The sequence below is a fragment of the Piliocolobus tephrosceles genome, chromosome 10 (genome assembly GCF_002776525.5).
Source record: "Piliocolobus tephrosceles isolate RC106 chromosome 10, ASM277652v3, whole genome shotgun sequence".
In the NCBI taxonomy this organism is placed as follows: Eukaryota; Metazoa; Chordata; class Mammalia; order Primates; family Cercopithecidae; genus Piliocolobus; species Piliocolobus tephrosceles.
In genome coordinates, this window is record NC_045443.1 from 93,752,549 (window position 1) to 93,768,709 (window position 16,161).

Genomic DNA, 16,161 nt, shown 5'->3' on the forward strand with positions numbered 1-16,161 from the left:
CAAAATTCCATCTCTCAAAAAAAAAAAAAAAAAAAAAAAAAAAAAAACAGAATACAATGATTTATTTTGGTGCCACTACTTCGATATATAGTTTTATGTGTTATTACTTTGGGATCATCATTGCAAGTATTAACACAGTGAAAAAGGCAAATAACAGATGGTACAATTTTGGTAATATATTTACATTTAGAGGCCTCCTACAAGGGTCTCAGGAGCCCTAGGGGTCTATGTCCATACCTGAGAACAGCCTGTGCCTTTTAGAATTTGCTGCTAATAACCAAATCACCCACCAAAGTTCTGTCAAATATCTTATTCTGTGGGCCACCAAGACAATTTCCAAACCCACATAAAAGCAATGGCATACTATGACAGTGGTTGATCTTTTAAATTTAAGAATCTGGAAGTACTAATAAATATCTCATACATTCCATACCAAAATCTGCTAGCTTTAATTCTCCTTTTTCATTAATGAGGAGGTTCTGTGGTTTCAAGTCTCGATGCAATACCTTTCTTCTATGGCAATATGCCAAACCACGTAGAATCTGGTACAGAAACAACTATAGAAACAAATAAATAAAAATTAGTCTTACAGATGAGACATGCTTTAGTATAAGCATAAATGATGGTAAGGAGAAAAGCAACTGGCCTAGAACATTGTCACAGGAAAAAGTAAGTAATTGCATCCGTAAGTACAATGTCTATTTCCTTTTATAGTGGCTTTCTGAATTTAATAGTTTATTATTCTATTTGAAGCACCCACTTCTTTTAGTCTAACAGTATCTATGAAAACATTTTTTAAAATGAAACTTCCTCCTAGCAGTTAACAGTTGATTTACTGTGGAAAATGACTTAAAAAACATATCCTCATAAACTTACAGGCCTACTAAGGTTTACATAGTTTAATTATAGAATTCTGGCAAAACAACCAACCAACCCCCCTCCCACTCAACGCTCCTTAAAAAACAAAAAGAAAAACTCTGATCTGGGGCAGTGTCTTTAAAATAAGGCACTGGAGTTGGTGATTTTATGAAAAGTCTGAGGTATCAAAGATAATGCTGCTGCACAGCTCTGGCAAATTACTTACTATAAAAATAACCTAAACCAGCTTCTATCACCCACCTCTTGGGTACTTTACTTTCAGCACGTCCTACTCAGCCTTCAAAATCTACTGTGATTCACAAAGGGGCATTAGCCCTATAGTGTTCTGAATGACTCTGAAAAAAGCAATTCCTATAAGGCTAATGGTAGGGTTTTAGTTGTAGATTTTGGTAGAAAGAGGATTCTGGAACACATAAGACCTTTGATTCTCTGGGGTTAACAAAAAGAACCTCAAGTACAGAGGATTCAAGAGTTTCCCCTCAGTTCATTTGTAGGTGAAAAATAGAGCATCAGAACACTGAAGCAGCCAAGGCAGCAGGTCAACGGTATGCCTGAATGAATTATCTGTGCCAGTCTCTGCAGTCTACATAATTACGTTTTTAAAACTCTAAAATTACTATAAATGAATTCCTGTTACACTTTGTATTTTGAAAGTATAAAGGCCACTTAAACAAACAAATAATAAAATGCTTTCCAACTTAAGCTAATCATGTAAACCTGGCATTAAAGAAATAAATGTCTCAACATTTGTGAAATTATCATCATTAAGGACCTTGTTTTATTTTCAAAATATTGCTAATAAAAAGCAGGAAAAACAAAATTAAAACCAAAAAAAGATACAAAATGACAGTTATAACACTTTGCAAACAAAAATGTAAAATATGATGAAAACAACCCTGACAGAATATATATGGAAGTACATTTAAAGCCCTTTTAAAAAATCCTTAGCAATGTGTTATCCATATGTTCTGAGCTGTCTTTTAGTAACAGAAACTGGCTCTCGTTTATAACCACCAAACTTAATATTTTTTTTAAATGTAAGTTTAAAATTACTACCTACAGAATTAGAAATGTCTGAAGTGCACAGCTGTGACAGCCTATTTTCAGAATAGGTTCTTACATATTGTTGACTAAGTTTGGATAAATAAATCTTTGCTAAATTTGGATACACCACTCAGGTCAAAGAAACCTACTATAAGAATACAAAGTATGCCTGATGCTGTTACTCAGTTGATAACTTTTGGGTGTCATCTGGCACTGATTTTATGGCAAACTTTTTTAGCATTAAATTTTTAAATATGTTGTAGTAAGAAAACATACCAATTATCTTACTCTGCTTCCTAACAGTACAGATTGGCATTTCCAGCATAGGGTTCACAAAACCTGCATGTTCTGGCCTTATTCATTAGTCCTGAAATGTTGTTGTTTTATAATTAAAAACCATTTATTTGGTGAGTTCACTATTTAAAGAAGGCCTTTCACAGAATGCACCCATCGTTCGTATTTATTTTGATTTTTTTTTAAAGCAGAATATACCTGTACATATATTCTATATTAGGACAATCAGTTGTAATGTGAAATGTCAAAAGAATAAAGTAGTTCTACAAAAAGGTCTGATCCTAAGAAAGCTATAGTATAGTCAACAGAAGTTCTGGGTAAATATTGCATGTTCAGACGACAATAACCTATAAAAGCCAAACAAAAAACCCTGTAAAGAGTTATGAGGCTGGTACATTTCATTATATAATGGTTCACCTCTGCTTTAAACAAAATTTTAAAATTACATATGAAATACATACCTTTACGTTGTGCATACTCATGATGTTTCCACAGTCATCCATGTACTGTTTCAGGTCTTTATCCTGGAAAAAAACAGTACTCTGCTATGTGATACACAGTTTTCAGAATGTTGTGACTGGTTCACTTAATAGTGTTTTTCAAAATATGTCGTTTTTCAAGAAAAGATATTAGATGTGCCATACACATAATTTAATTAAAAACTGATAACTAAACAATAAAGTTCCTTGGGCTGTTAAAAAGTCCAATTTATCTAAGCACAGCTGCAGTTTAAAGAAAAATAAAAAACAAACTGAAAGTCCAATTTACTATGTTTTTCTAAAGCAAAGTTAAATACTGAATTTTTATGATGCTTACCAGATACTCAAACACCAAAGTCAAAGATTTATCTGTGTGAACAATGTCATGTAAGGTTACTATATTTGCATGTTTTAAATCCTTTAATAGTGAAACTGCAAAATAGAAAAAGAAAGACAATTGTTTAGTCGATGGTAGTCTTTATAAAAACCTGAAGTAAGTTGAACATATGAACTGATTAAAAGATTCTCTTAAGTTCAGGTCTTGGGCGATGGCTCATGCCTATAATCCCAGCACTTTTGAGAGGCTGAGGCAGGCGGATCACTTGAGCCCAGGAGTTCAAGACCAGCCTGGACAACAGTGCTATTAAAAAAAAAAAAAAAAAAAAAAGATTCTCTTAAGTTTAAAACAATAATTTACCAAGGGGATTGGTTGTAAAAATTTTCATGGAAATCAAGTTTTTCTTTTCTTTTATACTACCGGGTTTGATGTAATAATACTTAAAATTGTCCCCAATATTATAATATTCTCCATATCACCTTCTGTATTTTTCTTAAATGTTAACTTTTGAAACTTCTGGGATTAATTTAGATATAAAGTACACGGAACCATTTTTCCCCTCCACATTACTAATCGGTTGCCTCAAGCCATTTTCTGAATAATATTTTCTTTATAAAATGGTACTATGATATAAATATGTTTACATACTGTTTTTTAATTTATTTAGTTTATCTGGCTAATTTATAGTTACCATGTTCCCCATGTACCAATGTATAACATTTCCCTATGACAAATAGTTGTCTATGATAGTGATTTTTAATGAATGCAGATTTCATAAGTTATACACTAATATAATTCCTTTCTTATGAATATTTGCTTTAGAAATTAGCTTTTTAAAGGTCTAATTATATCTTCCAGTCATTTATTACTTGTATATCTGAGCTCTTTTTACTTATAAAAAATAAACTCTTATTCCACCACTTTGATTTTAAAATGTTCTGTATAATTATTATACCTTCTCTTATAGCTGTGCAGGGTGCACCTTCTTCATGTTCCAATCGGATCTCTTTTAATGCCACCAAATTCTCTGTCAATTTACTTCTTCCTTTATACACTGTTGCATATGTACCCTATAAAATATATTTTTAAAGGACACATCAAAAGTATCACAAGAGTCTATTTAATACCATCCTATAATAAAGAGCTCTACCTGAATTTCTAATTTCTAAGCATTGTTAAATTCCACCTTGCAAAGAAAAACACACAATGATCAGCCTTGGCTTTTCTTACAGCAAACAGGACTTTCAGTTCATATGCACAGCTTCCATACTTCTGTAACACTACAGAGTGCCTCAAGAGTATAAAAACATAGACAGAATATTTACTTTTTGTACTTTATTTCAGATTAACAATTAGATCAACAGCTTTAAAATCAAAGATGCTTTACCTGCAATGGTATATGGAGACTGATGGACACTAATTGAACATATTAATTGAAAAATGAAAACATAATATACATATTGTTAAATCATAATTTTTTTTTTTTTGAGATGAAGTTTCATTCTTTCACCCTGGCTACAGTGCAAGTGGCACAATCTCGGCTTGCTGCAACCTCCACCTTCCGGTTTCAAGCGATTCTCCTGACTCAGCCTCCCGAGTAGCTGGGATTACAGGCGCCTGCCACCACGCCTGGCTAATTTTTGTATTTTCAGTACAGACAGGGTTTCACCATGTTGGCTAGGCTGGTCTCAAACTCCTGACCTCGTGATCCACCCGCCTTGGCCTCCCAAAATGCTGGGATTACAGGCGTGAGCCACCACGCCCGGCAATCATAAAAATTTTACCCATGTTTCTAGACTTTTCAGAATCTTTGTACATAAACTCTCCTTTAAAAAACAAGGATCTCTTCTATCATTGCCAGGACAGCCCTCAAGATCCTTTAAGGCGTCCCTATTATTTTCTTTGCCCTTTCTTACTATAGGAGGTAGGCCACTTCTAAATCAGTAGTACCAGTAGCAAGTCCAAGAAAACCAAGATCTTAAGAATTTCCTTAACCTTCAAAAAATGTGTTTTTATCTTTATTCTGATTTTTCACAGGTCTGAACTCATGCAATTTCCCATAATGGCATGGACAGCAGACTGCCAGTAGACTAAGTGACAAATGCCTACTTTGTTATCAAGAAAACAATAAAAATTTGCTGCAATAAAAATTTCAAAGCTATGAAAAAAAATCCATTTCCTCTCAAACTGATGGGAAAATTTCAAGAATTGAGGACTCTAACTCCTAGAAACTCTGTTACCTTTCCAGAACAAGTATATAATCTTGTAGACATCAGTATTTATATTTTTTCCAGGTTAACAAAAACTTTGGAGTAACAGAGAATGAAGAATAAGAAAAAAATGTGTCTTACATTTTTGAAATAAATATTTACTTACCTCTCCAAGCTTTTCCAATTTGATGTAGGTTTCCATTTTTCCAAAGCCGATTTCTGACTGAAAAGTAAACAATGATAAATTTTGTATTTATTCCTTTTTTTTTTTTTTTTTTTTGAGACAGCGTCGTCTCACTCTGTCGCCCAGGCTGGAGTTTGGTGGCACAATCTTGGCTCATTGCAACCTCCACCTCCTGGGTTTGAGTGATTCTCCTGCCTCAGCCTCCGGAGCAGCTGGGATTACAGGCGTGCACCACCTCGCCCAGCTAATTTTTGTATTTTTAGCAGAGAAAGGGTTTCAACACGTTGGCCAGGCTGTTCTCGAACTCCTGACCTCAAGTGATCTGCCTGCCTTGGCCTCCCAAAGTGCTGGGATTACAGGCGTGAGCCACCGCGCCTGGCCTAGTATTTATTCTTAAAGTTTCAATTCATCTCTTCCTCAACTTTTGAAACTTTTCCACTCTAAAGAGTGACTAAGAATAGAAAAATCTGATTATAATCAAATGGTTGAATATCTATCAAGTTTTAAAATAAACCCAATGTTGGAACATTCAAAGGTTCAAAAATATCAAAGTTCACAATCAAAATTGTCAATCCAACCTTTATATACGTAGTTAACATTCTGTCATGAAAAATATTTTGTTGGCCGGGCGCGGTGGCTCAACCTGTAATCCCAGCACTTTGGGAGGCCGAGACGGGCGGATCACGAGGTCAGGAGATCGAGACCATCCTGGCTAACACGGTGAAACCCCGTCTCTACTAAAAATCCAAAAAAAAAAAAACTAGCCGGGCGAGGTGGCGGCGTCTGTAGTCCCAGCTACTCGGGAGGCTGAGGCAGGAGAATGGCGTGAACCCGGGAGGCGGAGCTTGCAGTGAGCTGAGATCCGGCCATTGCACTCCAGCTCGGGCGACAGAGCAAGACTCCGTCTCAAAAAAAAAAAAAAAAAAAAAAAAGAAAAATATTTTGTTTTATTCTAAGATACCACAGGCATTTTAAGATACTAAAGAATCTTATCAAGGATAACTACTTGGGATTTTCTTTTTAACAAAATTGCAAAATAAATATTTTTCCTATATATTTTCCCTCACCAATCTTAATTCCCAAGGAAGCCCTGCAAACAACAAAATACTGTTTGTTTCAGGTTTTCCAATCAAAATATAATGAAAAAGAAAACTGAAAATCATGCTCTACTACGGATCAGGAAATGGCAAACATAGAAGCAGCAACGTAAGTCTAATTCTGGCTACACCCTGCCGCCAAAAACAAAAACAAAAACAAAACAGCAACAACCCACAACAAGAGAAAATGCTTTAAAAGTGAGTTCTCAAAAGCCTTGCTTTTAAACCTTGAGCTTGCCTGCCTATTGTGTATAGAGATAATAAATAGGGCATATGAAATATACCTAAATATGTAATACTGACCCAATATTTAAAATGAAAAAGAAAAAACCATAACACATTGAGGAAAAAAATTTTTTGATAGATTGAAAACTAGGGACTGAGAGAGCAGAAATATTTAAAAAAGTAAAACAGAATGGGAAAATAATTTTCTTAAAGTTGCTTTCTAGTACCCCTTTGTAGATAATGGAAAAGGTAATGATAATCTAAAGAAAGATTCACTTGCTTAGAATGGTGCTAATGCCCTTAAATAAAAAGCTGGTGAAAGGAAATAATGTTTTTCAATACATAATCTCAGTTCTCAAAGGTGTCTAAATTATGCCAGATGATTAAATGCTGTGATTTAGTCAAACTCTAGAGGTCTAAATATGCAATTTTCCTTGGAACTATGGAATAAAATTAAAATAATCTTTGGTAATTAGACTTGCATCACTTACAATTTTAGACAATAGGATAAATTATCCAAAGCTGAATGGCCAAAAGTAGCAGAGGTCCCTCAAAAGAACTGTTTTTATCTTTTTGTTACAATGATATATATCACATTAAAAGCCATGTGGAAAATTACACATCCAATAGTACTTAACTTAATTTTAGTAAATTAATTAAAACTTCGGTCACAGGTATTATTGAATGAATGAAAAATTATTTTTGTACTCTTTATGTTATTTTCCTATATATGACATTTTTCATAAAACATTAAATTAAAAATGAAGTTTTACAACCATCATACACTATTCATCCATGTATTGTACATGACTCAGTATTAAGTCCTTTGCTTTCTGGTATCAATAACTACGCAAAATAAAGAAGTAAAACTACAATAGATAACATTTTAAAAATACAAGTGAAGTTTTAAAAATCAGTATGAAAAACATGGTAAATAGCCCACTATCTGGTACATGACAGTCTGATTCTGAATAATATTTTAATTCACATATGTTTTATATAGCCTATTTATATATGATCTTAAACACTTTACTTCATAAAAAAGGCTAATTGCCAAGATCACAGAAACTAATAAAGTATCTTTATTCTGATACTTATCTCTGGAATTTATAAATCCATGAATATGGAACTATCGCATTTTTGCCATGAATTTTAAGTTTTGTGTCATCTTTTACGGGGGGGAAAAACACTATATTGAGAATAAATGCAAACTAGTATGAACAAAAGAATGAATATTCCTGAAAAAAATATTTAAAATGTCATTACAACAATAAGAAGCACACAGGAAATAAGACTGTAAGCTAGGCATTTTTTTCTTCTCAGGAGTAGAGAAATTTTCTTATTAATCCTTTTATCTGGAATGAATGAATACTACTGTGTTCTTAAAACATCAAACACACTAGGGTCCAATGGTTACTATGACAAAATGTCGAGGTTTGCTTTAAAGACTATGTAAATGGACTACAAATTAGACTGTAAAGACAAAAATGTATGAGGTTAGGTTTAAATTTGAATAATCAGTCTATAAAATAAACAACACTACTGAATTCCACCCATGCAGGCAAGCAGAGAATTCAGACAAAGGCACAATTACACTAGTGAATTGTCTGTCAGATCCTAATTCAAAAAGTAAAAGCGTAGCCCCCATTTTAGAAATCTCCAACTTAGGATTTAATGATTACATCAAAATAGTACTTACTGAATCTTTAAATAAAATTTTTAGAAAATTTTGCTTGCATTTTTATTTGCTGAACACGACAAGATTAACAATAGATATAATGACTAGCTTGTTGACATGCTCTCCTACAGAAATTATTCAGAGGACAGAGGACAAAGCTCATTTATTCAACATTTACCCAGCACAATGTTAGGTGCTAGAGAAGACAGATATGATTCCCACTTTCATGAGTTCACAATCTAGACTGAGTTCCATCCTAGATTATTTTAGAATATTTTAAAAGTTTCATAGAAAAAGAAATAATAGCTAAAGAAATAGCACAATAAACTTTATAATGTATATGTTGTTGTTTCAGTCTCTGTAGAAACTCAAAAACTGCCAGTGCTAACTATATTGCAAGTTGTCATGGCAGGGTATTTGGGAAAAATTTTCAATTAGCAATAACTGCACCTTGGATAAACCTCGGGTATGATACTATCACTGCTTAAAGCTTGTATTTTCATGTAATATAAAAGCCCCCTTAATGCTGTTTTCCAGACAAATAAAGATAATTTTTTCTGATATTTCACTGTTCCAAGAAAATACTTCACTTTTTGGCAGCCCCAAGCAAATTCCTATTTAGATGACTTAGAGCATAAGCATATGAAAATTCTAAAAATATATATGTAAATTAAATTATAATTTATAATAGTATTCCTAGAATTCAGTGTAACTTGTAAGCAATACCAAGCCTTATGGGAAATTTTTTGTTTACTTTGGATCTAGCAACATAATTACTCTATCACATGCTGGAGATGCTGTTCTAACTGAGCATCCAAACAAATGAAGTAGAGGAGGTCCTCCTTATCCACAGGGGATACTTCTAAGACCACCAGTGGATGCCTGAAACAGCAGATAGCACTGAAACCTGTATGTACTAGGTTTTTCCCTATACATATCAATACATTCCTAAGATAAAGTTTAATTTATAAATTTTGCAGAGTAAGAGATCAACTAATAAAACAAATAACAATAATAATACACTGTAATAAAAGTTACGTGAATGCTGTATCTATCTCTCACTCTCAAAATAATCTTATTGCATTGTATTCACCCATCTTCAGACTGTGCTTGACCTCAGGTAACTGAAATTGCGGAAAATGAAACCAGAGATAAAGGTGAAAGCTTCTGTATGTACAGAGGATCTATAGAGGACATTTTAAGAGTGAGTATGTATTAATATATAAGAAACGGGGCCGGGCACAGTGGCTCATGCCTATAATCCCAGCACTTTGGGAAGCTGAAGCGGGTGGATCACCAGGTCAGGAGATCAAGACCATCCTGGTCAACATGGTGAAACCCTGTCTCTACTAAAAATACAAAAATTAGCTGGGTGTGGTGGTGCATGCCTGTAATCCCAGCTACTCGGGAGGCTGAGGAAGGAGAATCGCTTGAACCTGGAAGGCAGAGATTGTGGTGAGCCAAGATCGTGCCACTGCACTCCAGCCTGGCGACAGAGCAAGACTCCGTCTCAAAACACAACAAAACCAGAAACAGCAGGGGAAGAGGGAGGCTTTTTCAAACATTCATTTCCCTCCCTGTGGGAATTACCGAGTTACTGTTAATGACAGAAATGTGTTTTATCCCTTAGACTTGGTGGGCAGGGGGAGAGATTGAGAATCTCTATTCTACTGAGTCAATTTGTCTTACAAAAATTGCTATTATCATCACCACAATACCACCTTAATCCTGTATACCTGTACATAATATGCTAAAGGTAAATTCTACGGGACTTTGAACCTCACTTCCACATTCCATCTTATCTTTCTAATTGCTGAAAAATGTAAGGACTTGACTGTATTTTCTCACCTGCTCTGAGAAATAAGAAAGGTCTATATGGTCTACATTGGTAAAACCAGGAATGAAGAATCCAAACATTGTTTAGGAAGGAATATGCTCTTAAAATGTAGATACCTATGTTTTTAATACAATAAGACAAATTTTTATATATGGATGACCTTCATTCTAATTGAAGCTGCACTCAGTCTCACAAAACTTCCACTGGGTATATACCATTATCGTAAGGGCAATGAAGTGCTGATGAATCCTGACTATCTACATATAGGCTTTCCCACTATTCTAATATTTAACTAAATATGCTGAGAATATTTTATTTCTTATCAATCATAAAGTACTACTAAACAGCACTTCACCAATCCAATAGCCAATATTTTTAACATGACATATGATCACTAAATGTAACGTGGTATCCTGGACGGGGTACTGGGATAGAAAAAGAACACTGACAAAAAATTAGTAAAATCCGAATAAACTATGGAGTTTTGTTACTAGTAATGTACCAATGTTGGTTCCTTAGTTGTGACAAATGTATTAAAGTAATATAAAATGTTAGTAATATGGTAACTGGATATGTGATATGTAAGAACTATATAATTTTTCTAATTTTTTCTGTAAATATAAAACTAAAATTGTAAGTTTATATAAATAAAAAGTCAATGGAAAAGATTAAGATAAGAAATGAGAGACTGAACACACATGAGTTTATAGGGATAACAGTCTTAAGCATCCTGAAAAGATGGGATAGTAAGGGGGACAACTTCTCAAAATTAAAAACAAAGAACAGAATGAGTATATGTATAGATAGATTTGCAAGTTTATTATACAGAAAAGGAGGGAGTTTCCAGTTAATGGCCCCCTTTTATTTTTGAGACAGGGTCTCTCGCTCTGTTGCCAAGGCTGGAGTGCAGTGGTGCAATCATGGCTCACCGCAACCTCATCCTCTTGGGCTCAAGTGATCCTCTCACCTCCCACCTACCAAGTAGCTGGGACTACAAAGGCGTGCCACTACGCCTGGCTAGCTTTGTTAATTTTTTTGTAAAGATGGAGGTCTCACTATGTTGTCCAGGCTGGTCTTGGACTCCTGGGCTCAAGCAAACCTCCTGCCTCAGCCTCTCAAAGTGGTAGGATTACAGGCATGAGCCACAGCACCTGGCCCTCTCTCTTTTTTGATGTAGGAAGAGAGATCATCTGCTTACAGTAAGAAGAGGAAGAGTTAATGAGAGAAAGTGGAGTAGCCAGGCAACACTGGGGATCTATGCAAGGCTGATGACCATAAATTTATATTAGACCCAATGAGCCCCACTCTATAACTTCTCCAGGAAAAATGAATTGTTTCTTAATTCCTACTCAAGCAAAGGTTTTATGTTATTTTCACTACTCATTATATATTGCCATTAGAAAATATGAAACAGGCTAGGAAAGGTGGCTTACACCTGTAATGATTTGGGAGGCCAAAGCAAGTGGACTGCTTGAGGCCAGGAGTTCAAGACCAGCCTGGGCAATATAGTGTTACCCTGTCTCTACAAATAATTTAAAAAAAAAAAAAAAGAGAACAACACACTGAAAGTTTAAAACTTTTAGAAGACAAGGCTAAATTTTACATTTTACCTTAAAAAACATTTTATTTTTTAGATTAAGGGTATATTATCCATGGAAAAATGAACTCTAATACACGTAAATAATATTTTTCTTTTCCTGCCTCCTTTCCATCCATCCCTAATCTTTACCCATCTCTTTTACACATAAACCTAGGGTCCAGACTTCTATGCTGAAAAACTGATCTCTTTGAAAAAACTTTTACCTTTTAGGTATATAAAGAATATATTATCCATAGATACACAAATTCTAATACATGTAAAAGAATGAATTTCTTTTTTCCCACTCGTTTTCCATCCATCCCTAACTTTCACATGCCCTCCTTCACTGCCTATGTTCAAATATAAACCTAGGGTAGAGATTTTCATTTTGAAGAATAATTTTTAATGTATTTCCAAAAAGTATGCTTTAGTAAGGTAGATGAATAATGTAATGGATGCATCAGTAAAATCCAAAACATAGCTGGCATGATTTATCTGCACCCAGGCCAGGCGCAGGGGCTCACGCCTGTAATCCCAGCACTTTGGGAGGCCGAGGCAGTCAGATCACCTGAAGTGAGGAGTTCAAGACCTCCTGACCAACATGGAGAAACCCCGTCTCTACTAAAAATACAAAATTAGCCAGGCATGGTGGCGCATGCCTGTAATCCCAGCTACTCAGGGGGCTGACGCAGGAGAATCGCTTGAACCCAGGAGGCAAAGGTTGTGGTGACCCAAGATCATGCCATTGCACTCCAGCAAGGGCAACAAGAGTGAAACTCCATCTCAATAAAAAAAGGGGGGAGGTAGGTAGGAACACATAACCATAAATAAAAACTCTAATCACTTAGCATTCATTAGAGGGCACTGTTTTCCTTAATTTCATGTAGACCGTAAAAGACACTCTTAAATGATAGCTTAAAAAATTACATGGTGATTAAATCAATTTTTACTCCCCACTGGAACAAATACAACCTCAAAATTTATCCTAAGTACCAATCTTTGCTAAAAATTGATAGCCAAAGAAAACTTTGACCTGACAATCAAATGGCAAAATCATCCCAATAAAAATGTCTTGGCCGAGCACAGTGGCTCACGCCTGTAATCCCAACACTGTGGGAGACTGAGGCAGGTGGATCATTTGAGATCAGCAGTTCGAGACCAGCTTGGCCAACACGGCAAAACCCCGTCTCTACTAAAAATACAAAAATTAGCCAGGCATGGTGGTGTATCCCTATAATATCAGCTACTCAGGAGACTGAGGCATGAAAATCACTTAACCAGAGGCAGAGGTTGCAGTGAGCCGAGATCGCATCATTGTACTCCTGCCTGGGTGACAAAGTGACACTCTCTCTCTCTCTCTCTCACACACACACACCCCCCCCAAAAAAGTCTTAAGCAGTGATGCTGAATTATGATAATCATAAGCTTATACCAAAATCAAGTCTGTGTTACACTTTTTACCGTATTTATATATTGGTGAATGTCAAATAACAATGTGCTCATGGTATATACAGCATAAAGTGATTTTATTTTTTTTAGAGTATGTAACCAAAATATTTTTTAGAATATCTAACTGGAATATCTAACCTGACCCACTTGGGCCAGGTGCTGTGGGGTGGCTCATACTGATAATCCTAGCACTTTGGGAAAGCAATGCAGAAGGACTGCTTGAGGCCAGGCATTCGAAACCAGCATGGGCAACACAGTGAGATGCCATTTCTACAAAAAAAAAAAAAAGTTTTTTAATTAGCTGGTAGTGGTGATGTACACCTGCAGTCCTAGCTACTCAGGAGCCTGACATGTGAGGATTGTTTGGGCCCAGGAGTTCAAGATTACAGTGAGCTATGATCGTGCTACCTCATTCCAGCCTAGGTGACAGAGTTGGACCTTGTCTCCAAAGAAAATAGTTCCATTATATAATAATATATAAAGGCTGGATGCAGTGGCTCACACCTGTAATCCCAGCACTTTGGGAGGCCAAGGCGGGGGGATCAGGCGTTCAAGACCAGCCTGGCCAACATGGTGAAATCACATCTCTACTAAAAATACAAAAATCAGCGGGGCATGGCGGTGCATACCCATAATCCCAGCTACCTGGGAGGCTAAGGCTGGAGAATCGCTTGAGCCCGGGGAGGCGGAGATTGCAGTGAGCCAAAATTGCACCATTGCACTCCAGCTTGGGTGACAGAGCAGGACTCCGTCTCCAAAAAAAAAAAAAAAAATAATAATAATAATAACAACAACAATAATGTAAAAAAGGAGATACATCAACTGCTAGCAATCCAACAGTCATCATCCATTTCTCTTCCTTCAGGTGCAAAGTCCAGCTGGATATTAGGTGGTATTTTATCCCTTCCTGGTCCCTAGGATTTATGTTTTACTTTCTATTTCCATCTGATTGCCACATCACCCTTAATTTTGAATAAATTCCTAATTCTCCCTGCCTCTAGTCTTTCTCTCTGATTCATCGTTTGTACTTTTCCTAAAGCTATTGCTATGAAACAAAAATGTGATCATGTCAGCCTTTGTTTAAATAAATACCTTTGATGTCTTCTCATTACATGGGAAGAAGTCCAGACTCCTTGGCCTGACATCTAAGGCTTCATTCTGGATCTGTCCTGTCCGTTCAAGCCATAGCTTTTATATTATTCCATATTACCCTTCATATCAGTTCTGATTTCCCAAACATGACATACACACACAAACCTCTGGGTTTTAGTTTTAGTACATGAAGTTTCCTCTGCTTAGAACACCCTTCATTCATAGACCATTTTTAACTGACAAATTTCTGCCCATCCTTCTAGGACCAGCACAACTGCTATCTCTGTAAGTTTGTAATTTGCCAAGGCATTTTACTTCCTGCCTCTTTTGTTGTCCCAAAGCACTGTATATGTATCTCTACTATAGGACTATCACCATCCAAAAGAGATTCTCACATAAACAACCACCTGAATTTATGTTAAAGTGATACTGCAATAAGAAAAGTTATCCTTTGAATAAATGGTGCTGGGTTAATTACTAAATATTAGGAAAATATATCTGTAAGACATGTAATGACAAAGGTCCTTTATACAAAATATACTGAAAAATTCGTATAAACCAGTAAGAAAAGATAGAAAACCCAATAGGAAAGAGAAGAAAAACAGACTTGGGTAGTTAATTCACAAAGAGAGTATCTAAATATAAACATGTAAGAAACATATGATGAATAATAAACACATAGAAAGGTGTTCAACTTAGTCATCAGAGAAATGCAAAACAAAACCAAGAGACCACTATCAACTCACTAGAAAAGTTAAAGTAATAATTTTTAAAAGACATTATCAAAAGTTGGCAAGGAGAACAACCAGAACTATTATATGCTAGTGATGGAAGTGTAAGTTGGTACAACCACTCTGGAAAGCTGTTGACAGTATCTACGGAAGCACAACATATGCATACAATATAATGCAACAATTCCACTCCTAGGTAAGCACTCAACAGAAATGCTTACATATGTTAACCAAAAAACATGCACAGCAATGGTGATAGAAGCATTATTTGGTAACAGCCGAAAACTGAAAACAACCAGAATGCCCACTGACAGGAGAATGGATAAAGTACAGTACACTCATAAATGGAATTTTATGCAACAATGAAAATGAACTATCTATAACTACACGCAAAAATAGGGCTGAACCTCGCAAACATAACACTGAACAAAAGAAGCCAACCACAAAAATAATACATATGTATAACTTACATACATACTGGGATACATATTGTGCAATATATATATAAACTTTGTATAAGTATATAATTCTATATATTTATATAAAATATATTTTAATATAATTACATATAATTACACAAAGCTCAGAAGTTGTAATAAGGATAATCAGAAAGATAATAATTACATATTTAAAAAATAAATAAGAATATACGTGAATGGGATTTTAAAAGATCCACATATCAAAATATACTATAAAAACAGTATGATCAGAACAGTGTCACACACATGGGTAAAACTAATCTTTAGCATCAGAAGGCAGAGAGTATGGCTACAGTTGAGGAAGTAAGGAATACTAAGTAAAGAGAAAGGGAGCAGCACGGGGTTTCTGAGATTTCTGAAATTTTCTTTTACTGATCCAGGTACTAGTTACACAGGTATGTTAACATTTCAAAAGTTGGTTGAGGCCGGGCGCGGTGGCTCAAGCCTGTAATCCCAGCACTTTGGGAGGCCGAGACGGGCGGATCATGAGGTCAGGAGATCGAGACCATCCTGGCTAACACGGTGAAACCCCGTCTCTACCAAAAAAAATACAAAAAAACTAGCGGG

The 16,161-nt window shown here is 35.4% G+C and overlaps 1 protein-coding gene and 1 non-coding gene across 2 annotated transcripts in view; both read right to left on the reverse strand.

Annotated features, from left to right (window-relative positions):
- Positions 1-16,161, reverse strand: part of CDK17 (cyclin dependent kinase 17) — a 118,509-nt gene that overhangs the window by 16,682 nt on the left and 85,666 nt on the right. The window contains exons 6-10 of the mRNA XM_023231310.3: positions 5,410-5,466; positions 3,989-4,103; positions 3,034-3,128; positions 2,679-2,741; positions 434-557 (exon numbers count right to left, since the gene is read on the reverse strand). Of these exons, the coding sequence (XP_023087078.1) occupies positions 434-557; positions 2,679-2,741; positions 3,034-3,128; positions 3,989-4,103; positions 5,410-5,466 (454 nt within the window). The remainder of the gene's footprint in view (positions 1-433; positions 558-2,678; positions 2,742-3,033; positions 3,129-3,988; positions 4,104-5,409; positions 5,467-16,161) is intronic.
- Positions 8,783-8,919, reverse strand: LOC111538927. The gene has a single exon (XR_002730505.1). It is a non-coding gene; the product is annotated as a U4 spliceosomal RNA (small nuclear RNA).